This window comes from Emydura macquarii, unplaced genomic scaffold (assembly GCF_026122565.2).
Source record: "Emydura macquarii macquarii isolate MOO-44397 ecotype Brisbane River unplaced genomic scaffold, CSIRO-AGI_Emac_v2 contig_1253, whole genome shotgun sequence".
Lineage (NCBI taxonomy): Eukaryota > Metazoa > Chordata > Testudines > Chelidae > Emydura > Emydura macquarii.
This window is the reverse complement of record NW_027131390.1, coordinates 97,236,306-97,261,398: the sequence shown is the minus strand read 5'-3', so window position 1 is coordinate 97,261,398 and position 25,093 is coordinate 97,236,306. Positions and strand designations below refer to the sequence as shown.

The following is a 25,093-nucleotide window of genomic DNA, read 5'->3' as shown; positions in this document are numbered from 1 at the left end:
TACAGTGGGAGGGGGGGCAGTTTCACTCCCTGTCACAATGGCAAGGTGGCTAGTGCAGGGTAAAGCGACCAACATCAGTCACACTTCCTGCAGGACCTCCTCCCCGGGGCTGAGAGCCAGGGCTTGGGTGGGCAGGATCCAGCAGCTGTGGCTGCAGTGGAATGGATTTATGAGCTGCGGATGCAGGAGAGGAATCAATCGAAAAGCGGAACAAGTGGGGCTCTTTCTGAGTGGCAACTGCTCTGCAAAAATCCTGGACATTTACTGTTATTTGAAAAATCCTTCCGGATAGAGAATGGTACCCAAAAACGGGAGGCAATGTCAGGGAAAACCCGGACGTATGGTAACCCTCTCCACAACTAGATTGGCAGGCAAGTTTTCATAGCAGGGATGCATGGGAACCACAAAGGGCCCCTGAAACCTCTTTTCCAGTTCAACCCGTTTCCTTCCTCCCAACCACGCTGCCAGAACTGACCCTACAGCTTCAGTTAGTGGTGAGTGGAGAGACGAACTCTTTCTTCCAAGCAGAAATGTTGGGGGGAAATGAATTACTTCTTCCATCTGCCCTGCTCCCTCCAGCCAGAAGGCTATAAGGTGTGGGAAGAGAAAAAGGAAACGCCATGCCAGCAGTAAAGGAAGCTTTCCTCCTCGCACCCCATAGATGCTTGTTTGCTGAGTAATCTGATGCTGTTTGAGCTAAACTATTTGATTTAGTGGCTACAGCAGAGAACAGAGTCCAGATTCCTGAGGGCACCCCAGATTGCTATTGCCTCACGCTGTGAGCTATGTTTCTGTGATTAGTGTGTGATGCTCGATAACAATATCATTACTCTATTTGCATTACAATAATAAACACAAGGCATTTCCTTGTAAAATATAGATAGTTCCTTAGCATTATTCGTGAGCCATATGTTCTGTCCTTGCTAAGACTCTCATATCTGCATTTCCTGTCCTCTGAGGCAATGGAAGGTGAAAACTCATGGTCTGTAGGTCTGTGCTGAGGCTAGAGAGAGCTAAAGAACTTTCCTTTCTCTATTACTCCCTTCACACTCTGCGCAGAATGCAACTATTTTCCTACCTGGAATACAAGTGATTTGATGGCCTTTCCTGCTGTTGAAGCCTGCCTCTGGTCACAAAGAGAAGGATTGATTTAACTGAGCAATAGAGAATGTGTGGGTAGAGATGCATAAATTACACCCTCCCTCCCCCTTTTCTACTGCTGTCATCCTGGAAGGTTAAGACATTTCCACTGCAGTCACAAGACACCCCCAATCAGCTAACATGTGGCTGGAGATGGGGTAGTGAGCAAGGAACTGATGGGTCTTAAAGCACCAACCCCTATTTTATTCATGTTCCTAACATCTTCCCGCATCCTTAATCATGGCACATAGCAGTTCTTGAGAATTAATACATTTGTCATATTTTCAGTCTCTAATATTTAGTGGTCTTTTTGAGGGGTAGGAGTGCAAGGAGGAAAATTTTTGACATTGGTTGTTTTCAGTGGCAATGAATTGGGAAATGGATTATGAACCACTGGGTCTCTCTATATTTTTTCTTCATTTTTGCAATACCCTGCATTGTTTTTTATTTTGGGTTTACAGAATATATTTTGAACTAGGTGAGGGATGCTGTGCTGACAGGATGGTGAGGGATGAGGGCAAGATGAGAGGCCAGGCATGCATTTCACGAGCTCAAGCAAGCGTGCAGCCCCCCATTCTTGTTCCTTCATGCAGCCATCTCTGAAATTGCATTTATGATTGGATTACTAACAGTTAATCCATCTATTGATTAAGTTTTAAAAGAAACGACAGTAAAAAGAGTCTGTAAAAAAGGGAGAAAAAAGCATGTCAGAAAAATGGCAACCTTATTTAGACAAAAATGTGATATGAATCCAACATAATTTTGGAATTATAGTGTGTAATAAAAATAAAGATTTGCTGCTGACTGCTAAACAATTGGTGAGAAGCTTACATTCCATGGTAATAGGAACATTACCTAGATAACAGAAAATGCACTGCCATCACACATTAATACAGCATCACAATGTAAACTCAAGATGCCATGTTGTGTTTGGTTTCTAGTCTCTTTGACTCCATGCACTATTGAAGTTGCTTAGCTTCCAAATGTTAACATTTGCATATCACCAGTTTAGAGTATTAACTATTTATTGGCCAGCTAGACATGGCAACTATTCACTGGTTAACTCTGACAGGTACGCTAAAGTTGAAAGATATACTTTAGAAAATGCATCTAATCAATAAAACAGAGATGCTAATAAGCTATTTATGGAGCTTCTTGAAATGGTTTTGTAATTTTTTTTCCTATCAATACATTTTGTTAACCATTAGATTGTTTTGCTAATGGATTGATTATATAAAGTATTCAGTCTTCTCTGCTCATTATTGGAGAGGACAAATGGCTTAATTATACTAAAATGTAGTAATTTCTAAAACAATCTTTGAATAAATCCACACAAGACCAAGAAAAAAACCAACCTGCTGTTTTCTGTAGAGACTTTTAAAAGGCATTCTCTATGGAGGAGAAAGAGTTTAAAAGAAAAACACCAGAACTTCTTAATAAATTCCGGCATCATTACACCTTGTTTAATGCACATAACATAGAACTTACTAATGAGCCCAGAGTCTGCCTGTTTGTGCTGACTGAGTTTTGCTGGGCAGATACACATGGAGAGGGTTCGCAGTGAATGTCTTTCAAAGGCTTTTCAGAAAGCTTTGCCTCTGAATTTTAGACAGAAAATGACACTAAGTAGGATAAAATAAAACTTATTTTTCACAAAATGGCAGTCTCCAAGGAAAAAGGAAAGAACCTCTGAGCTGCACACTGGAGGTGTGTGTGCTTCAGGGAATTAGTAATAAGGTAAGATGATATTCACTTATAAGATGCTGGTTCAATAGCCAATTTAGACAGTAACCAAGAGCCATGACTATCTCTTTGGTTGTGTCTGTGAAAGAAGTTTATCATGGCAGGCTGATTTCTAACAGGCAATCATCAACCGCACTAAGAAAAACCATTCCCTTATTTGCTGTTTGAACGGAGAGAGGGAATGAAAAATGGACTAATGTTTCACATTGAGAGGTAGCTTCTTCAGGATGGGATGATGTGTGGAAACTTGCATTGTCAATGTCTGCGTTGTGGTGTGCGTGTGTTTTTAATGAACACAAGACAGCTCTGTAGGGTATTAAACAAGCACCATTTTTATTTGTGTATTAACAATTAAGCCAGGGCTCGACAAACCCCGGATGCCAGGTCACCATGGCGCCTAGAAATCTAAGTCTGGCACCTAGTATTTCTCTGGCGGGAGCGGCCTCCGTGCTTCGACCAGGGTGCCGCTGCGCCCATGTGGCAGGGCTGGGAGGGGGGAGCGCTGCGGCTGCTGCACTCCAGCCAGGGCGCCCCGCTGCTGAGCCCACGTTGTCTGGCTCCTTAATTTTTGGGCTGGCTCCTAGCTCCAAAACAAATTTGTCGAGCCCTGGATTAAGCAGATATGACAATGACAGGGGAAGTATGATTAATTATTCAGGTGGTTAGCCTTGGAAGAGTACATCTAGCAGTTTGGATCTTGGAGAAACAGGAGCATTTCTGAGGGTAGAGCTTGAGGGTATGGCAGAGATGGTTTTCAACTCTGCCGTCTGCCTCTGTTATGTTATGACCCCATATTAGGGTTGTTGGCTGAGTATTTGTGACACTGAGCCAGGTAGGGTTAAGCAACCACAGGCTGAGTGACCTCAAGATTAACCTTTTAAAAAACATAATAGAGAAGCACTGAAATGGTAAACAGAGCCATTTCTTGTAAATAGCTAAGAAAGCTATGTTAGATAGACCAGAGTGTTTGAAATGCAAACCTATATTGTTAGAGAATTAAAGGTAAAGACTAATTGTATTTGTCTGTGTTTACCTATATCTCGTTAAATGTTAACAATGTAACCAGATTAGCTCATGGATGCTCATGTCCTTTCATGTCTTAATTACATTATATTATGCTAAAGGATGGTTCAGTTAACCTTAAAATCAAAGGTGTAAGATAGTGCAGGAAATAATATCACTTACATTGTCTTCAACTTAAATTGTCTGTGCCATAATGTGCCTTGACAGTTTGAATGGATAATTGCCTTATGTTACTTAATACTACTAGTTTACCCGTGTATAGATAGGAAATAGGAATTGACTTCAAAACAACTCTGTATATTACCTATTCTTCATTCAAGGAATGCCTGCTGCAAATTCTTATGGAATGATTTGAACAAATTCTGCACATGATCTGGTTGTGGACTATAATTTATGGAATTGATTCTGGAAGAACTTTCTGCAAATCAGCAGCTCACCATCTCTACTATGAAACTGATCTAAGAACTTTACTCAGATCTGTCTGTATAATGATCTTTAACCACAATAACTCTTTCTTTTCTCTTTTAATAAATCTTAGATTAGTTAATAAAAATTGGCTGTGAGCGTGTATTTGGGTAAGCTCTGAAATATTCATTGTCCTGGTGAGAAATGTGTCTGATCTCTTGGGATTGGTAGAGCTATATATATGGTGGAAAGATGTTAAGTAGTCCTCATCATATTTGACTTGGCTGTCTGGGTGGGAGCCCACGGCTGCATTACCAAAGGGAAACTGTATTTTGGGGCTTCTTGGTAACCACTAAGGTATTGTAGAAGCTGTTTTGTTGCTGGCTTGGTGAGTCTAATTATTAGAATAAGCCACCAATTTGGGGGCTTGTCTGCTCCATTCTTTGCAGTTTGCCCTGATTGAGCAATCTCAGTGAGGCCCTCCAGGCACTATGGTCACAGTATTCATAACAGACAGAAAATTTTCAGGTATAGCAAAATTCCACTTTGCTGTTATACCTATCAAGTCATTTTATGGCTTCTGACCCATTTAGCATTTTCATTCCACTTATGTGTGACTGTGGGTAGAATCTACTTCATTTGTGCTTTTAACTTTTTATTATGCTCACATACTGTATTCAGACAAACTCCTTGTGGAAAAGAAACAGGTCATATCTCTATTCTTTGCCTCTGTTACATATACAGACCTGTTGGACAGCTGATTAGGTATTATGCACCTTTCATCAGTTGCCAACTTTTAATTAAGAGTGTGTGTCTAGTGCCTTGAACTCAGTCTGGGTGATGAGAGGTTGAACTGGTCCCTTCTAATGCAAACCCAGAAAAGAACAACTTTCTGAAAAAGAGGTGGCATTTGCAGTGTTCATCTGGCAGTCCACATCAATCCATTGTAAAATCTGGTGTTTTGCCATATGGAAAGGGAGCATTTTTACTCAAGTGGATGAAAAGAGACATTTGTAACTGGTACTATCAGCCTTTCTCAGTGCCAGGTTGTGCCTTGAGCCCTGGGGAGGTATGTAAGGTGCACCATTCCTGAAACGGACCCTGGAGAGACTGGTTTCACAAATGCACCCCTGAGAAATTCTCTGCCTTCTTTCCCCTCTCAATCTGGAAGTCTGTTACATTTTCTGCTGGCCTATACCACCAGCAAATGCAGACCCCATCTCTGAACTCGCATAGAGAGTCCTTTGCTTCTGTGGATTGGCTCATTCCCACGAGCTCCTGTTCTCCTACCTCTAATTGAAATGTTTAAAAGAGGCAGGTGGTTGGGGCCTGGTGACCATGAAAGAGGGAATGCTCCTGAGGTAGGGGAGAAAGGACGTTGAATTACAATGAAATATGGGGAGCAAACAAACCCAAGGTAACTGGGTTGCACATCAGCAAAGGCATCACATGACAGACCAGGAAGGAGATAATCCCTTGCCATGTGGCTCTGTTAAAAATGAATCTTGAATTCAGTCCTGGGCACCTTGGTCTCCTAAAACTGAACTGAATTCAGAAACCAACAATATAAAAGATCGAAGGACTGTAGGGACAGATTTGTGAGGAAGAATTGAACAGCATGAAATATGCACTGTATGACTTGAGGAAGTGAGGATTACAGGGACAGGATATAAATGGTATCATTGGGCATAAGGGGATGAAATAGAACAAAGGAAAATTTAGGCTAAATATCAAGAAGTATCCTAAGAATTATTATTATTATTTAGGTAGCACCCTACTACATGCAAGGCATTTTACAAGAAATCAAGAAGGACTGGCCTCTTATCAAGGAGTACACAATTTAAATTCAGAGCGACAGGTAAATAAAAAGAGGTTAGTCATAGGAATGAGAAATATATACTTTTTTCTTTACTATTAAAGCTGCTTAGATCTGCAGTAATGTCAACAAAATGGAAAAACACTGAGGGATTTTTTCCTAAAAAATTTCCACATTTTTCAACCAACTATAGGGCTTTTAATTTTGAATTTTTTAAACTTCAAATTTTGACCAAAAACACAGAGGGAAAACATCGAAATGTTTTATTAAAATTTCTCCGCATTTTATGATCAACTCTACTTATTATACCTATCAGCTAAATTCACTGTCAGCAGCACAAGAGAAGTGAGCCTTCAAGAGCCTCTGTCAGACTCTAGATTGACCAAGCACGTGAGAATATACTGGATTGAAAATCTTGCATTAACAGTGGAATAAGTAGTGTTTTCCATCTCTACTATAATCTATTCTAAATAGATTCTATACCATCTTTATGCACTATATTCCTTGTCTGTTATAGACAAACCCCAAATAATTATTAACTGGATGCCATTTAAAAGTGACACACATACAATTTTAATGAGTAAAATAAGTATACATTACTTACAAAAGTTGTATTTTCCAATAATAATGTGGTTGTATTTGTTTCTACGTTCAATTTAACAACATGTCCATTCCTATTTTTATACACCACTTCTGTATCTGCAACAGTAAAAGCATTTACAATTAGCAAAAACACTGAGTATTTAATACATCTGCAGAAACAACAGGTACATTTAATAAACAAAATAGTTGTAAGACATATTGATACATTAAAATGTGTGCAAACAGACTGAGATATGAACCTGATTCATAATATCTAATTTGGTTGCTTGTGTTGAGATCATTAAATGGATCGAACTGTTTACGCCCCAAATCCTGTTCATCTCATTCAAAGGGAATGATTGTAAAAATGGCGCCACATTTCTCTGCGTACAGAGAATCCACCACACCTGTGAACAAAGCAAGTACAATTACCCACGTCTCAAGGCAGAAAACTCCTGCTCACGTGAATATCCTTGTATCACAAGTAGATTAATTAAAAACGATAGTGACTCACGTGATGAAGAGCTCTTCAAATGGGTAAGGTTTTGCAGGACAAAACCTGGACATCCTACTTCTCATATGAATGTTTTTATTACACTTCTGTTCCTTTCTTTTAAATGTATCTGCTGCTCTATCAGTATCATTATCACTACAGGTGATGGGCAGCAGATGTATTTAAAGGAAAAGGACAGAAGTGTAATAAAAGCATTTAGGTTCTCTCTCACTTGATTCATTTATAAACACTGAAGGAATCTCCCGCTACTGCGGTCATAAATTGCAGTCAGACTATATCTTACATCTTTCTGTTCTGTATTCCATTTAGGAGTAGATAATGCAACATGAGTAAATCAAAGGAATGAGTTACACTACGTTAACAGAAAAGGATTAAGACATAGCTATGATCTGATCTGTTATGGTATGTTTACTTGTAACATACATAAAAAACACTTCATGTTAAAGTCTGCCATGTGAGTAAATCATCTCTCGATGACTTGTCCTACTTTTAAGTTACTATAATAAAAGAATAATTTATACAAATACATTCAAATTACAGACAAAACTACAATATATAAAATTACATTTACTGAGATTATTATGAAAGCATATGGGTTAAGAAAGATATGTCAGCCTTAACTTTCAACCCCAAGGTCTAACATATCTTCAGCATTACTAAGAGATGCCACATAAACACAAAGGATTAGATTCTCACCCCCTCATTAAAGTTGATGGGAGTTTTGCTATTGTCTTCAATATTCACCCTTAGTTTTGTATTTTTATTTTTAAAGAAAAACTAAGGCTGCAATACATTTCCGGAAACCGTTTCATCTAAGTTTTTTAATACTTTAGGGTATAACCCGATGAAGTTTTTGGGTAAAATCACACGGCTAGATTTTGACAAGCCCTAACACTTCTGCAAAAAACTAGAAAGACCCTAGCTTCCTGGCTTTGATTAAATCTTTCCTGTAGATATGATATTTAATCAAGTATAAGTCTTTTGTTATAAAAATCTGGAAAGCAGGACTTATAATGAAAGTTCTTAAGTAAACCTATAGGAAAGGGTAAGAATGATGCTGAAAAAGAAAAAAAAGAACATCACTAACTCACTATAATGTCTGAGAAACTCATCACAGATTACTGAATTTTATGAACCAGCAAGCAAACGTGACTTAGAAAAAAATCAAGGTTACAGCATCAGAAAATATGCTTTATTTATTCATTTAGAGAAATGGAGTTTGGTTTTGACTGTACAGAAATTCAGAGTGAATACTGGTGCATGTGCTCTAGTTTTGTAAAATTAACGAAGTTTAATTAGGAAACCTCACTAATCTAATATCAAATCTTGATTGAGGTGGGATAGAGTTTTGGTCAAGATTATTGTATCTGTGGTTCAGAAGTGAAAATGAGCAAGGTGGTGAAGTGAAGAATTAATAGCTGTAGTTTTAAAAAAAGAACATGATACATTTTTAATAAGAGGCAATGCTTTGCATACAACTATTGTTCACAGCTTCCTTGCAAGCCAGTAATACCTTCATAATAAACTGGCATGCAAACATTTTAAATTATTTTTTGTTATTTATATTTTAGTAGCACTGAAAAGCCCCAACCAAGACTAGATCTAGACCTGGTGCATGGCTTGATGAGCTTACAATGTATATAGACAAGTCACACACTGGATGGGAAAAGGATTCCTCAGTCCAGCTGCTGTAATGCATTTAAAAAAACCCAAAACTTTGATGTTCCATTAACAACCACCTCATAGAGTCCTGGTCCATGACTAGAAATTCCAAACCCTATTACAACACCACCTAACAACAACAACATTGGGATGTACACCTGATACTATGTGAATCTTCCTTCCTTTAATTAACCATTTCACTCCTGCCTCACATACCACATACATTAGGCAAAATGTACTTTGAAGGCCAGGCTTTGTGGCCCAATTCAAGGAAGACTTCAGCACATGAATTTCACTCATGTTAAGTAGCCTCACTGAAGTTAAAACTACTCATGTGAGCAAAGCTATGCCAGTGCGTAAGTGTTTGCAGGATCAAAGACACAAAATATTGACCCAGAAGTCCATGTAGCCATAGATACATGACATGTGAGCCAGCTGTGAAACAGTCAACTGTCTAAATGAAGATTAATGTAAGAGTTTGTTTTTATTTTTAAAGTTGGAGGAGAATGTTATCCTAGTGGTTGGCAAAGAGAACTAGAAGTCAGAAGCTCTTGGACTGACCATTTCTGGTTATTGACTTCATCTCAGTCTTCCATCTGCATATTGGATACAATTATACTTTAGTGGGCAAGCATTCATTAAATGAATGTCTATTAAGTGCTTTGAGATCTTCAGATAGCATGATGCATAAAAAACTGCATAAGTGTTGAGTGTAAGTATAGTAATCATGGGAAATCATCAGTAATTTTATATGAAAATGCCAATCCAATGAATGACACTATGTATGATAAAGAATATTGATCAGACTAGGTAATGGAGCAGTTGATGGCCACTCAACATAATGATGATATTTTGATTGGTAGCTGAAATGTAAGAGGGAGATGGAAGAGAGGACAATAAGATCACACAGACGTGTAGTTTAGTTATTATTAGGGGGCTACTAAATTCCTGGTCGTGAAAAATGTATCACGGACTGTGAAATGTGGTCTTTTTGTGCGCAGCCAGCAGCTGCCACTGCTCGGCCACCCAGCTCTAAAGGCAGCACACAAGTAAGGCTGGCAATACTGCAACCCGCGCTACAATAGCCTTGTGACCCCCTTTTGGACTGGGACCCGCAGTTTCAGAAATGCTGAGTCTTAAGAGCTTTACATGTTTATATTTTGCGATTTTTAAATACATGTTCATGCTTTGTTAGAACACTGTGAAATTTAAGATTTAAATGTCTGAGGCCATAAAATTCAAGATTTTTTAAAATGTTCTGACTGAAATTTACAAAAATGGACTGTGAATTTGGTAGGCCCTCATTATTGCATAGTGTTATGGTTCCTGATGGGTATTTTTTCAGATAAGGGCTAGATTATCATAGTTCTCATACAGCTGTGCAGGAGAGTAAGGATACCAATTGTATTCTGACCACAGGGGGACAGCAGAGGATAGGTGCTTGATATCGACCATAGGAAGTGGCTACGGAGGAGGGGCAGAAGGGAGAAGAGCTCTGGCTCCATCCCGAAACTCACTAGCCAAAGCAGCTGGCTGGGTGAAAAGGAGGGAGGTAAGCTGCTCCTTCTAAAAGTAACTTACTTGCCTGTCAGAATAAGAAAGGAGCATGGGAGTCACAATTCATTCTCCTTAGATATGCAGCAACGTGCCACTCCTTACTCTGGCAGACGGTCAAGGTAGCATCTAGACCAAACCAACTAAAAATCACTATCCCCAGGGGTTCCTCAATCAAACCATCATTGGCTAGCAGATTTCTGGTAGACATCATGGCAGGAGTAGGCCTAACTGGGAAAACTGAAGAGGGATATGGCTTTAAAGACCAATTTGCATAGAACATTCTGTGTATACAGTAGAACCTCAGAGTTACAAACACCTCGGGAATGGAGATTGATCGTAACTCTGAAATGTTTGTAACTCTGAACACAATATTATGGTTGTTCTTTCAAAAGTTTACAACTAAACATTGACTTAATACAGTTCTGAAACTTTATTGTGCAGAAGAAAAATGCTGCTTTCCCCCCCCTTTTTTTTTTTTAAGTACTTTATGTTTAACGCAGTGCTGTATTGTAATTGTTTTTTGTTTTTGTTTTTTTGGTCTCTGTTGCTGTGATTGCATACTTTGGCTCAAAATGAGGTGTGTGGTTGACTGGTCGCTTTGTAACTCTGGTGTTAGTAACTCTGAGGTTCTATTGTAGTCGGACACCATGGAAGAAAACATACAGGTGTTTGTGGGAAAAGCCAATGACATCACTGTTGGAGCAAAGGTAGGCTGGGTAGATACAACAAGAAAAATTAAGGGGAAGAGACTTGAAGGTGTAGATAAGAAGTTAGAACTTGATACAAGGGTAAACATAGAGGGATTCAAAGGAATGAGGGGAGCGACATGGTTAGAGAGACAAGCTAAGAAGATGGTCTTTTTTTCAGGAGAAACTCATTCCTTCTTAATTATAGCCATAATTTCAAAACTGACGGTGGGTGGGCAGATAGTGTGGAACCCTATCAAAATCAGCAGAACTCCATTCACGTGCACAGTTCTGAATGCACTGATCTAATTGCAGGAGCTGGCCCTTTGACACTATTTTGTCTTGCAAAGAATCCTGGCAATTCTGACTGCCAGCTGAATAGTTAGACAATTCAAATATTTCAAATGTAACTGTTAATAACAAAATACATGTATGACCATCTCAATAAATTCACTTGACGCATTACTGACATCAGTAATGTAAGTGTTGCACAATATTATTTGATCCTATATACTACAATGGGAAACTACAGGTTATTTTACCATCATGTGAAAACCAATATGTCACATGTAAATGTTTAAATTGAGTAACTACATAATCACACGGTTGTAACTTTTTAAGAGGCAGAATTATTCCCTGTTGAACCAGTCTCAGAACAGACTTTGGGAAACAAGTGTTGTACTGCTTTGTTTCTGCATTTATAATAATAATATTCAGCACTTATACAACATATTTCAACTTCAGAGCACTTTACAAATGTTAACTAGCCATCTGTGGCAATTCTGATAAATGGAGCAAACCTCTTTTACATACTCATGAGAGCATTTTACTAAATACTCCATGAAAAACAGTATTTTAAAAGTTCATATGAGGTGAACAAACACAAGATATGTTTTAAACAGTGCCAAAAACTAGAAGGGGGGCAGAAATATTAGTGTATGAGGTCTGATGAAACTTCTTTACCATAATCCATTCATGCTAATGTACAGTTTCCAAGCTCTGTCAAGCTATAGCCTCCACCGAACGACCCTAGGCTCTGTTATTTAAAATGTTATATTATTTGTTAGTTTCTCCTCCTTCTACACATATTCTGCCCAAATCTTCCTCTACCCAGTATTTGTTCATTTTAAAAACATATAAACTCAGCACAGCTCCAAGAGGTGATTGGCCCGCTTCTTCAGATATCAGCCCATACCCTTTGGGGTGCCTGCCCTATGTGGACCTGAACGGCCACAGGAATTCCAAGTTTTCTCTGTACCACTGTCCAGGGGCAAAGTGCATCAAGTACAAGAGGGCAGAAAGTCCATTGGTCATTTATGAAGTTCTGATGCCCATGGTGACAGAGGTGTGACTCAGTTCTACTAATTCAAAAGTGGGGTGGGGAGGAGTTCAGCTTTACATATGCAACTGCTGCAGATGGGTGCCTGAGTGCTGTAACTAACTCAAGGGCAGGCTGTTAAGAATAAGTTAAAAAGAAGAACGGCATGTCGCAAATACTGTACCATCCAAAAAAGGAGAAAACAAACAACCCCATCCTCAGTATTGCCCCCACCAAAACACACACACACACACACACACACACACACACACACACACACACACACACAGAATCAGGATCCACAGTCTAAAAATATTGTGATATGAACTCACTGAACAGCTCCTATTTTCAACTGGACAATACTCATCCTTGTTATTGTCCTATATGGAGCATGATGTGCTCCCCTAATAACACTGAAGTCAGTTCGGTAAGCAAGAAACTTAAAAAGGAGTGGGAAAGGAGGTGGTATGTGACTGATGATTTACTCCCTCAACAATTGGCTATGGGGAGGATCATGCAGTGACAGAGTTTAAGCCAGGAAGATGCTTTGCTAGTCCCAGAAATGCTGCCCAGTTATAAAAGTTCCTTCCCCCTTTCTACAGGAAGTAATACTGTGGCTTTGTACACACTGACAGCGGCAAATTCACCGCCGTCAGATCAATCTTTCTGAATCAATTAAGCAGTCAGTAATGACTTGCTCAATCAATCAGGAAGTCGATACACTAAAACAACCCCCTCAAGTGGCGTAGCACTGTGTCGAAGGGAACGCATTTCCCGTCGGCGAAGCACAGTGAAGACGCCACGCACAACTGAAGTTAAGAAGTCGACGTAGCTTGTGTAACTCCTGTCGACTGCTGCCGAATTCTCAGGTAAGTGTAGAGTTACTTGGGGCTGGGTTTCAAAACAATGGGAGCATAGGAAGGCAGATGAAGCACCCCACGGTGTTTAGAGACAAAGGGTGAAATCCTGGCCCACTGAAGCCAATGGCAAAACCCACTTATTTTAACAGAGACAGGATCTGACCCTAAATATATGTTTTTGCTATACTTGCATCTGCATTTTCCTATTTTTATATTTAAATTAAAGTAAAAAAAAAGATTAAAAAAATTCATTGGCACTACAGCAAGATTTACAACCTGCATCTAGCTCAGTAGCAGGAGATATACCCCATTTGGGGGGAAAGGAAGGAATGGATTATGTAAAAAACGGATGCATTCAATGACTGGGCATTCATTTGAAAAGCAAATGAAGCAGATCCTTCATAAAATGTGATGTTATGAGACAGAAAGAAGAATTTTCAAGATTATGAACAATTTGTAGCAAATGCTAACAATATTCCTGTCTCTGCTGGAAGAGCTGATTGCAAAACCATTTTAGGGAACAGTGGTTGGGGAAGGTTTAAGCCATTAAATCCAACTGGAATTCACGTAAGCAATTTAAATTATATTTTTGGATGCATATTTCAATATCATGAATTTAACCCTCACGTAGTGATGCAATTGCAAAATATACAAAGGCACAGCCCCAGTATTTCTAAACTGTGGAAGCATTTTTTACATTCATAAAATTTTAGCAAGGCCTTGTTAATCATTTATGCATTAGTGCCCATGTTTCCTTTTGTGCCATGCAGCTAAAGCTTTGAGATGAGTCTGGAACGAGATGGCAGTGAATTGACAGTATGACAAATGAGGTTCACCACTTCTAAAGGTTCTGCTTTTGTTATTGGTAGGAGGCACATGTCTACTGTGTGCCTGGTCTGATATGTATTGTTCTATAACACGTCTCAGACAAAATATCACCAAATGCCAAGAAATAGATGTAAAAAACCCTCCATATTCTTTCAACACACACATATGCTGGCCCCTTTAAAAAATCACTCTCGCCCTTACTGCTTTCTCTATACTGTTATACTTCTTAGATATTATCAACCTAATTTTCTGGCACCCGCAGTTCCCATTGGCTTTACTTGACATTGTGAATGCTCAGCCCCTGTTTGAAAATCAGTCCTTGTTTAATTCTACTTAAAAACAACTTGCCGTTTGGAGAAAAAACGGGCCATATTCTTTCTGAGTTATACCTCTATCGCCTGAAATGAAGAAGTCACTGGAATTATGCCAGTGTAAAAGTATAGTTTGAGCCAATATCTATATTTAGTTATTTTAGATATAAATAATAAACTAAAATCAAGAGATGAAATTAATTGATTTTTAGATAATTAGTGCTGAATCCAATTTCGTATTTCACTATGTTCAAGCAACTTCCACTATTTCAAGTTACTCATGTAAGTGTAAGTGTCACTGATATTCCAAAATCAGTCTAATAACTAGAATTCTTAGATGAAATTGTTTCTACACGGCTATATTTTGGAGTATTTTGCCAAGCAATGTGGACCTGGACCTTACAAACAGCCATTTGCCCCTCTCTGGGATAGGGCGCTTCTCACTGAAAAATGTCATGGCTGTGTGTAGAAAGTGCAAGTTTGAAAACCCTTCTTACTTCCCAGGTTGACTGAGGATGAGTATGACTCTGCAGAGGAAGTACTCTTGGAAAACTATTGCTGCTGGCCAGTAATTTCACCTCCTTCATTCAATATTGATCCTCATTCTTGGAAACTAGCCAGCAGTGCACCTTTTGGGAGAAAAGTTGAGAAATATTAATTAAGAGCCAGATTCTGCCCTTCATACTCATGCTGAATAGAAGTGAATAAGGGCATCAGAATCCAGCCCTAGACTGTAGCACTCCTTTACCAAAGCAGTTGTCCAATTAAGCTTCTGAGTTGTAATTTCCAGCTAGGGAACTGTAGGCACACTGGCACAGGCAGTGACAAGGGCTAGCCACCCTAGTACATATCTAGGGTGTGAAGCGGCAGGCTGAGTCGCCATATGTGCTACTGCGGTTACCCTATTTTATTTTTAAATTAGGGCAGCTCTATTTAAGCTAGCACATGTACATCTACCCTTGCTGCAAATTACACCTCCAGCTGCAGTGTAGACATAGTCAGAGTCTAAACAATAGCACTGTATCATTAATGCATGTAGTCACTTTGCACATTCTCCTTTTCCAGGTCTCCCAGAATTAACACTCATAGTTCTTTCTCCAAGTTGAAATCCACATTTACTGATATCTGTGCAATTGCCCTCATTTACACAGGGCTGAATTTGGATCCTAAAGATATAAAGCAAGGAGAAATTCCACAAATATATCAGTTATTTCTCTCTCAGAACCAATATTTTTCTCATTGTTATTATAGCTGTCCCTTGAAGCTCCGACTGAATTTAGGGCCCCGTTGAGCTAGAAACTGTACAAACGTATCATGAGAGTCAATCCTTGCCCAAGAGACTTTATAATACTAGAAAGGACAGACAAAGGGATGAAGGGAAACAAATACACAGAGGGGAAATGATTTGCCTGAGTTCACACAGCAGGACACTAGCGGAGCTAGGAATAGTACCCATGCTTCCTGACTTTTCAGTCCAGTGTCCTACTTACTAGACCACAACATGCCTTCTCTGTTCATTCAGTACTTTTACCATTTGGAGCTTGTCCCTTTTAATTCTCTATGTCCTTCTGCAGGTCCTGGTTTGTGCTTGACAGGAAAAACCCAGAGACAAGTCTAATCTAATAAGTACATAAGTCTACCAATTTTTCAGAGATTCAAAGGGATTCCCAGATTACCATAAACTGTTAGACAAAACTTGCTAGCTGTGCATTGCAACTGGAAAAGCTGAGATTGAGCCAGACGTGAGCCAATTGTGGACATACAAAGGTAAATTACTGCTAAAGTGAAAACGACTTTGGAAGAACATACAGCAAGATTTGGATTATTTGGGGATAACAAGGAAGCTTTCACAATAAATAATTTGGAAGAGTAATACGGACATGTTCTCAATTTGTGTAAATCTGTTTGGTTCCATTGACTTCAATGGAGGTATGGCAATTTACACTGGACAGGCTCTGACCCATTATGACTAATAGTTGATTAATGTTGATAGTTAATAGGCAAGAAGAGGAATGGTTTTGTAATAAAGACACTGGACAGGGACTCAGTGAATATAGGCTTAATTCCTGGCTCCACTTCACATTTCTTATACAACATGGAAAATCCTAGCCCAAGAGACTTGCCCCAAAGGAAGGCAAGAGAGGACTGGAGCATAAGAAGCTAGAGAAGACTGCAGTAGCACAACCAAAGGAGGAGGAAATGGCTCCTTCACAGGGTGGAACTGATTGCTGGTTACTTCTAGCAGCAGGCAGTGATCATCCCTGCTCCCAATCCAGCAATCATTCATAGATGTAAAAAAATGGCATGTTGCCTTGGCAACCAAGGATGAGGAATCTCCCCCAAAGTTGGAGGAGGAAGAGAAGCCATGTACTCTCAAGGCTGGGAGGACTGTGGCCACCACTCCCAAGAGTAAATAAAATGTGCTGGTGGTTGGTGACTCCCTTCTAAAGGGGATGGAGGCATCCACCTGCTGGCCTGACATGGCATCCGGGGAGGTGTGCTCCCTGCCACAGGCCCATAGCCAAGACATTACAGAAGGATTACCAAGGATCATCTGGCCCTCTGACTACTACATCATGATGCTCATCCATGTTGCACTAATGATACTGCAAGGCATGACCCTGAGCAGATCAGAAGTGACAACCAAGCTCTGGGAGTGAGGTTGAAGGAATTGGGGGTGCAGGTGGTGTTCTCATCAATCCTTCTGTTCAAGAGGCCCAGGCAGAGACAGACACATCCTGGAGATGAATGCATGGCTGAGCAGATGGTGTCACCAGGAGGGCTTTAGCTTCTTCAACTATGGGATCCTGTTCTGAGAAGAAGGACTGCTGAGCAGAGATGAGGTCCACCTAACAAGGAAGGTGAAGAGTATCTTGAGACACAGACTGGACAACGCAATGAGGCGGGCGTTAAACTAGGTTGAATGGAGGAAGGAGAAAAAAGCCCAAAATCTGGGTAGAACAAGGGCATTCATAGCAGAGACAACAGAGAGACAAGAAGGAACATAGAGGCAAAAATCAAACAAACATCTTAACTGTCTGTATACTAATGCAAGACATATGGGGAATAAATGGGAAGAATTAGAAATGATAGTGAATAATCACAATTATGACAACTGGCATCACAGAAACATGGTGGGATAATTCACGACTGGAATATTGTTATTAAAGTCTACAGCTTGTTCAGGAAGGATAGGTGGGGGAAAAAGGGAGGAAGTATTGCCTTGTATATTAAAGATCTATATACTTGCATTGAGGTACAGACAGAAGTGGGAGGCAGACCTGTTATAAGTCTCTGGGTAAGGACAAAAGGGTGATGTCATATGGAAGGGGTCTACAATAGACCACCTAACCAGGAAGAGAGGGATAAAGCTTTTTTTAAACAACTGACAGTCATCCAAAGCACAGGACTTGGTGGTGATGAGGGGCTTCAACTACCCAGACATCTGTTGGGAAAATAATACAGCAAGGCACAGATTGTCCAACAAGTTAAGAGAAAGCACTGGAGACAACTTTTTATGACAGAAGGAGGAGAAAGCAACTAGGGGAAAGGCTGTTTCAGATTTCATTCTGACAAATAGGTAGGACTTGGTTGAAAATGTGAAGGTGGAAGGCAGCTTGGGTGGAAGTGATCATGAAATGAGAGAGTTCATGATTCTAAAGAGTGGTAGGAGGTAAAACAGCGGAATAAAGACAATGGACGTCAAGGAGTCAAACTTTAGTGAACATAGAAAACTGGCAGGTAAGATCCCCAGGGAAGCAAGTCTAAGGGAAAAAAAGAGTCCAGGAACATTGACACTTTTGTAAACAGACATTATTAAGGGTGCAAGAGCAAATTATTCCAGCATAGCAAAGACTGGAAGTATGGTTAGAGACCACCCTGGTTTAACCAAGAAATCTTTAGTGATCTGAAAATCAAAAGAATCATACAAAATGTGGAAGCTTGGTCAAATTACAAAAAATTAATATAAAACACAACACAAGCATGGACAAAATTAGAAAAGCATAAAACAAATTCAATTATCTAGGAAAAATAGGGTAACATGAAAACGTTTTATAAATATATTAGAAGCAAGAGGAGGCCAAGAACAGTGTAGGTTAGCAGTGATCGGATGACTAACATAATGAACATCAATGTAAATGGAGTAGGATCTGAAACTAAAATAGGGAAAGAATAAATTAAGAATTACTTAGACAAGTTAAAAAGATGTCTTCAAGTTGGCAGGGCCTGATGAAATACATCTTAGAATATTTAAGAAACTAGCTGAAGAGATCTCTGAGCTATATTTGAGAACTTGTGGAACATAGGAGAGATCTCAGGTACTATATTTGCCCTTTTCCAGTCCTCTATCTATAATAAGGATAATCCAGAGAATTATAGACCAGTCACCTTAACTTCAGCACCCAGAAAATAATGGAGCAAATAATCAAACAATCAGTTTGAAAGAAACTAGAAGATAATGAAGTCATAAGTAACAGTCAACATGGATTTGTCATGAACAAATCATGTCATACCAACCTGATATCCTTCTTTTACATGGTAGCAAGACTTGTGGAAGGGAGGGAAGCAATAGATGTGTTATATCTTGACTTTAGTTAGGCTGTTGATACTGTCTCACATGACCTTCTCAGAAACAAACTAGGAAAATATATCCTAGATGAATCTACTATAAGGTGTGTGCACATCTGGTTGGAAAACCATTCTCAGACAGTAGTTATCAATGGGTCCTGGGTCCAGGTTCTATTCAATATCTTCAAAAATGATTTGGATAATGGCAGAGAGAGTGCACATAAAATTTTCAGACAATACCAAGTTGGAGGGGTTGCAAGTGCTTTGAAGGACAGGATTAGAATTCAAAATTATTTTGATAAACTAGAGAAATAGTCTGAAATAAATAAGATGAAATTCAATAAGAAGAAATACAAAGTACTACACTTAGGAAGGAATAATCAACTGCACAAATACAAACTGGGAAATGACTGCCTAGGAAGGTGTTTTGCAGAACCAAACCAAATATGAGTCAAACCAAATATGAGTCAATGTAACATTGTCACAAGAAAAGCAAACATAATTCTGGGATGTATTAGCAGTATTGTAAGCAAGACTTGAGAGGTAATTATTCCATTCTACTCAGCACTGATAAGGCCTCAACTGGAGTACTGTGTCCAGTTCTCGGCACCACATTTCTGAAAAGATGTGGACAAATTGGAGAAAGTCCAGAGAAGAGCAACAAAAAGATTAAAGGGCTAGAAAATATGACCTAAAAGGAAAGATTGAAAATATTGTGTATGTTTGGTTTGGAGAAGAGAAGAATGTGTGGGGACGTAACAGTCCTCAAAAATATAAAACGTTGTTATAAAGAGGAGGATGATAAATTGTTCTCCTTAACCACTGAGGACAGGAAAAGAATGAATGGATTTAAAATGCAGCAAGGAAGATTTAGGTTAGACATTAGGAAAAACTTTGTAACTGTCAGGGTAGTTAAGCACTGGAACAAATTGCTTAAGGAAATTATGGAATCTCTGTCACTGAAGATTTTTAAGAACAGGTTAGACAAACACCTGTAAGGGATGGTCTACATAATACTTAATCCTGCCTCAGGGCAGGGGACTGAACTAGATGACCCATCAAGGTCACTCCATTCTTATATTTCTATGATTTCTATAATACAGGGGTCAGGCAATCAAATCCCATTAAAAATCCTTTCAACATTCTAGCCTTCATCTGCTAAATGGGGACAATATAAAAGATCTATTTTCTCTATTTTGACTGTAAGCTCTCTGGGGCACAGACTCTGTCATATTAAAGGTATGGGTACCTCGGTGTAGGTACAGTGCTTAGCACAGTGGGACCTTCGCTACTGTGATACTGCTAATAGAATTAAATTAAAGATTGTTATAACTTTTTCTGACAGTTTGTTAAAATAAAATGCAGCTTTACAGTATACACTGCAGTGTTTGGGGAACAGGGTCCTTAATTTTTCATATTTTTATTGATATGAACATAAGAGGAGTTGATACATTGCTGTCAACAAAAGTCAATCAGGTGGTGCTCCACAAAATATTATTAGAACTGCAGATGGCATTTCAGAAAATTGATTATAGAAAACGCCATGTTAATTAAAATAGAAAATGTTTTCTAATTTAATAAACAGGAGATGCTAGACAAATATTTGTCTAATTAAGTGTTTGTTAATTAAATAAAACAGTCATTTACAAAGGTATTAAAGATACAGATGAAATTTCAAGATTGCTAAATATGTTAGCCATCAAATAAACTAGAGGTTTCCACTGCCCTTTCTAAATTTTAGATTCATGTTAATAATTTTTATTAAAAATATATTTGTTTTGCCATTAGATTTAACCTTTGAAAGACTATGCTCATAGGAGAATTTTTTATTCATTATATATAAAGTTCCCTATTCCAAATACTTTACTATCTGTTAGCTTCATCCTGCTGTGAGCTGTCTCACTGAAGTCAAACAGATCCTAACTCTGGGACAGACTATTCTTTACCCTCTTGCACAGAGGCTTTTGCTTCTCCTTTTCTTGTGCTTCCTCACAGGTTTGGGACAATCAGAGAGCAGGTCAGGCTACTGCCCCCAGCTTGGCTTTCAGAGGTGGTTTGACACTGAGAAGGGAGCGACTGCCCCAAAAGCAGCATGGTGGTGTTTGCATGGTGGTGTTTATATAGCCCTTCTTGTTCCACCCCATCATGCTTTCTTGGACTCCAAGAGGGATCATACTGCGCCATCCACAATACAGGCTGGTAACCAAATGCCACAATTTGATCTTGGTTGTATTGGTCTTCCATTTCCAGAACACTAAGCAAAGGTTTTCCATTCCTCTGCCAATCCACAGGTATCTTCCAAGTCTTCACTGACTGCGAGTTTTAACCATTATGCATCCTCCACCACACAATTGTACAGTAGTAGAATGCAGCAGTTGTTCTAGGAAGTGCTGATAATCCAGCTCCAGTACTTCAGAAGGGACAGGCTAGAGAGACAGCCCAGAGAAGATCAACTAAACTGATTAGGGACTGATTTGTGAGGAACGATTAAAAGAACTAAATATATATAGTACAGTTTGACAAGTGAAGAGTACATAACCATCCATAAATATCAAATGGTGTGGATGTTAAGGTGGGTGATGAATTGCTCCATGTGGAACCTGGAAATTTAACTAGGAGTTATGGGACGAAATTAACAGAGAAAAATGTAGACTCAGTGGGACATATCCTCAGCAGGCTCCATTGACATTACCGGAATTTGTAACTTTTTCATAACCTATTCCAATTTGGTGTTGGACACGCTGCTGCTGCTGCTGGTTTCCCCACTTCTGTAACCAAACAAAACCATCCCAACTGGTGTTTTGTAATTACTCCTCCCTTTGGGGGGCTGGCTGTTAACATAAAACAGTTCAGCTTAAAACTAGAAATTCCCAGCCTTTTTCTACAGGGTCACCAGTTCACTACCCCCCGCTGAGGGATTTTGGTCCTGCATCTTGCTGCAGGTAACTACCGCAAAGCTCTTTCCTCTAGCTGGTACAGAGAACTCCTTTTCCAGTCTCTGCTGGAACCTCACCAGGTCTCTAGCTGGCAGCTAAGGAGACTTTTGCAGATCAGCTCATATAACCCTCCAGCTTCTCTGAGCATCTCCCTGAACTCAGGCTCCCTGAATTCAGGCTGCCCATTGTATGTCCCAGCGAGTCACATGATCTCACCATATGGCCCTTGGACTCAATATTGTCCCCTACAGAGGTGGGCTACAAATGGCACAGGTGCTGCTGTGCCACAACCCCCTTAAAGGACCATCTCACTCTGTGACAGAGATCACTGATTTACACCAATGGCAGATCTGGTCCAAAGTCAGGGAAGTACAAGTAAGATGAACTAGGTGATGGAATAGGCTCCCATGAGACATGTGGGAAGCTTCCTTCATTTGGGACTTTTAGAATTCAACTGGACAAAGCAGCAGAAGGTGAACAGAAAAGAAAAAAAAAAAGAAGGATTTGATTATGCCCCCTTTCTTTATTTTACACACACAGACACACAAAGCTTACTTTGTAGTTGTGTCATTACTTGGAGATAAATGTTAATGATATTCATTCCTACTACAGAGTGAAACATTTAATCTAATTTCATGTTGTTAAATGCCAGGATAGCAGACCCTACTGTAGTCCACTCCAGTTTGTTTGAAACACATTCAGCAGTAAGCCAGTACCCAAAAAGAAAAAAAGGACCAGAACTGTTTCTCCATAAACATGGAGTTATCTTGCCAGACCACATCATTAAAATGCTGTTATGCCAACCAAGCCCAAGCCCACTGGGCTTTTATTCCTGGAGGCTTTCTAGCAACTATATTTTTACTTAGTTGTTTACTCTGTTACAACATCATGGGAACTCTCAATCAGCAAATGTAACTTGCTAAAATTTCTAGGACTTTGAAGAGAAAAACTGAGAGCTTTTATATTGGTAATCAGCTTTGCCTCCCCAGGTTGTAAAATCACATTAATAGCCTACAGGACATGAAAGTAGATGAAATCTTCAACACCACAAAAGGTTTCAATTCTTTCAAAATTTCATAGTAGAACTTTACTTCGAACTGAAAATGGACTTTAATTTTATTTAGACAACTGGTAATAGACATTTAATGCTGTCTCCACTTCTTAACACACTCCGCAAACTGTGGATTTAAAAAAAAAAAGGATGGCAATTTTTTATAAGTCACTTTAGGGCAAGATTGTTACTTGCAAACATGCCTGAGCAGAGAAGTTGTAGAGGAGTGCAAGGTGCTTAAGTCTTCTGTGCAGGCTACCCAGTTTGCTGGTCAGAGCACAGTGGCGACACCAAACAGAGCAAGGCTGATACTCCCCAAACCTGCTATGTCGGAGGGTAGGAAAGACTGGACTGTAGTGAAGAACAGGCCTTAAGTGCACCCCACAATGCACTGGCCAACATTGCTGAAACAGTGGAAGGAGGGTGTAATATACTGTTGCCCTAGGTAAGTAGTACATTATTTTAACCTTGGAGCAAGTGGGGAAGAAATTATGACACTCAATCACAATTCCCTTCCCCGTCTTTTCCTGAAGGAGATGGTAAAATTCCAATCAAGTGCTTATGAGATGGTTCCAGTTAGTAGCAGGAGAGACAGAATCTGTTTCTCCAAAGAAAAGGTACAGCATGAGCAGTGGTGGTCGCAAGTACTCCAGTGCAACCTGACCAATGTGCCTCAATCTGGACCTGGAAGGTATTCAGTCTCCATGCACATTTAGTATTTGGCCTTTCTGCAGGAATGAAAACAGTCTGGATCCAGATTATTTGCTACATAAACAGTTTGTCGACGGTTAGTCTTGGGACAAAAAACAATACGTAATATATAACACCAAGTGCCACTGTTAAATGTAAATCTGGATTTTATTTCACAGTTATTATGTATATACTATCCATATATCTATATAAATTGATTCTTGATTTAGACTGGAATCACTGACAGTGTTTGTTTCCAAGCGCTGAGGAAAACAAAGTCCTAGTCCTGAAAAATATTTAGTCTAAAATAGTTTCTGCAACCCTAAATATTTTCTTCTGATTTATAAGCAACAAAAGTTATATTAAAATGCCTTAACTCAGTAAGATGTTGAGAATTAGATAGCTATGGACTGATTCTGAATAAATAATTAATTAACTTCAGTCAAGTCATTGGACTGACTAGAGTATAAATGGTGTGAGATTAGGACAGGGCCTATGGAACAATTGGCATGTTGAAACAAACAGCCCCTACTTATTCATTTTAATAGTTATATTTCATGTCTGTATTTCATGTTCAATCACATATAGAGGTTGTTGGGAATTTTTCAACTAAACGTGTTTGTCAAAAGATACAGACTTGTCAAAACCAAAACTGTTCTTGGGAAAGGGTCAGTTTTCAACAAATTTTTCATTTCAAAAACTTATTTCCAAGTTTTGAAATTATCAACAAGACCTTTTCTGACATTTGCAAAATGAAAGTGTCAATTTTTTTTTGTTCATTTAAAAATGTAAGCTAATTGTAGTAAAATAAATTAAAAATAAGAAAAGTCAAAATCAAAACAAAATGTTTCATTTGACCTGAACCAGAACTTATTTTGATTTGTGAGTTCATGAAAATTTTGAGATTTTAACTATTTATTCCAATCTGAGATGGGAAAATTTTTTTGAAATCTCCAAATGTTTTCTAGAACTGTTTCCTGCCCAACGCTACTCAGATACCTTCCATCTGACTCTGGACTGTCTTTTAGCAGGATCCTTGTAGCCTATTTTACTGTACTGTAATTGGCCAAAGATAACCCTAAAGGGTTTTGATACCAGCTTTCAGTTCACAGTGATAGCCGATTAATGTTTCATTATAGTGCCAAAAGCTGCTAGATGTACAGCATTTTAGAGAGTATTACATTATTCCTAAATTATGATGAGAGCTAGAGCATAAGTAATGCAATAACTATCCAGATATTTGCATCACCTAAAACATAGCACAATGTTTCAAAGTAACCACATCTTTAGTGCTAATGATTTGAGGAGGCACTCATATCCCTTACCATAACTCATTACTTCCACAAAGTCCCTCTCTAATTTAACGAAACTAACCAGTGTGACAAAAAGTAATGAGCTGCAT

General features: G+C 39.1%; 1 protein-coding gene across 1 annotated transcript in view; it reads right to left on the bottom strand.

Annotated features, from left to right (window-relative positions):
- The window catches only part of DPP10 (dipeptidyl peptidase like 10), a 397,481-nt gene that overhangs the window by 204,108 nt on the left and 168,280 nt on the right, over nt 1-25,093 (bottom strand). The window contains exon 4 of the mRNA XM_067549556.1: nt 6,732-6,826. Coding sequence (XP_067405657.1) covers nt 6,732-6,826 — 95 coding nt within the window. The remainder of the gene's footprint in view (nt 1-6,731; nt 6,827-25,093) is intronic.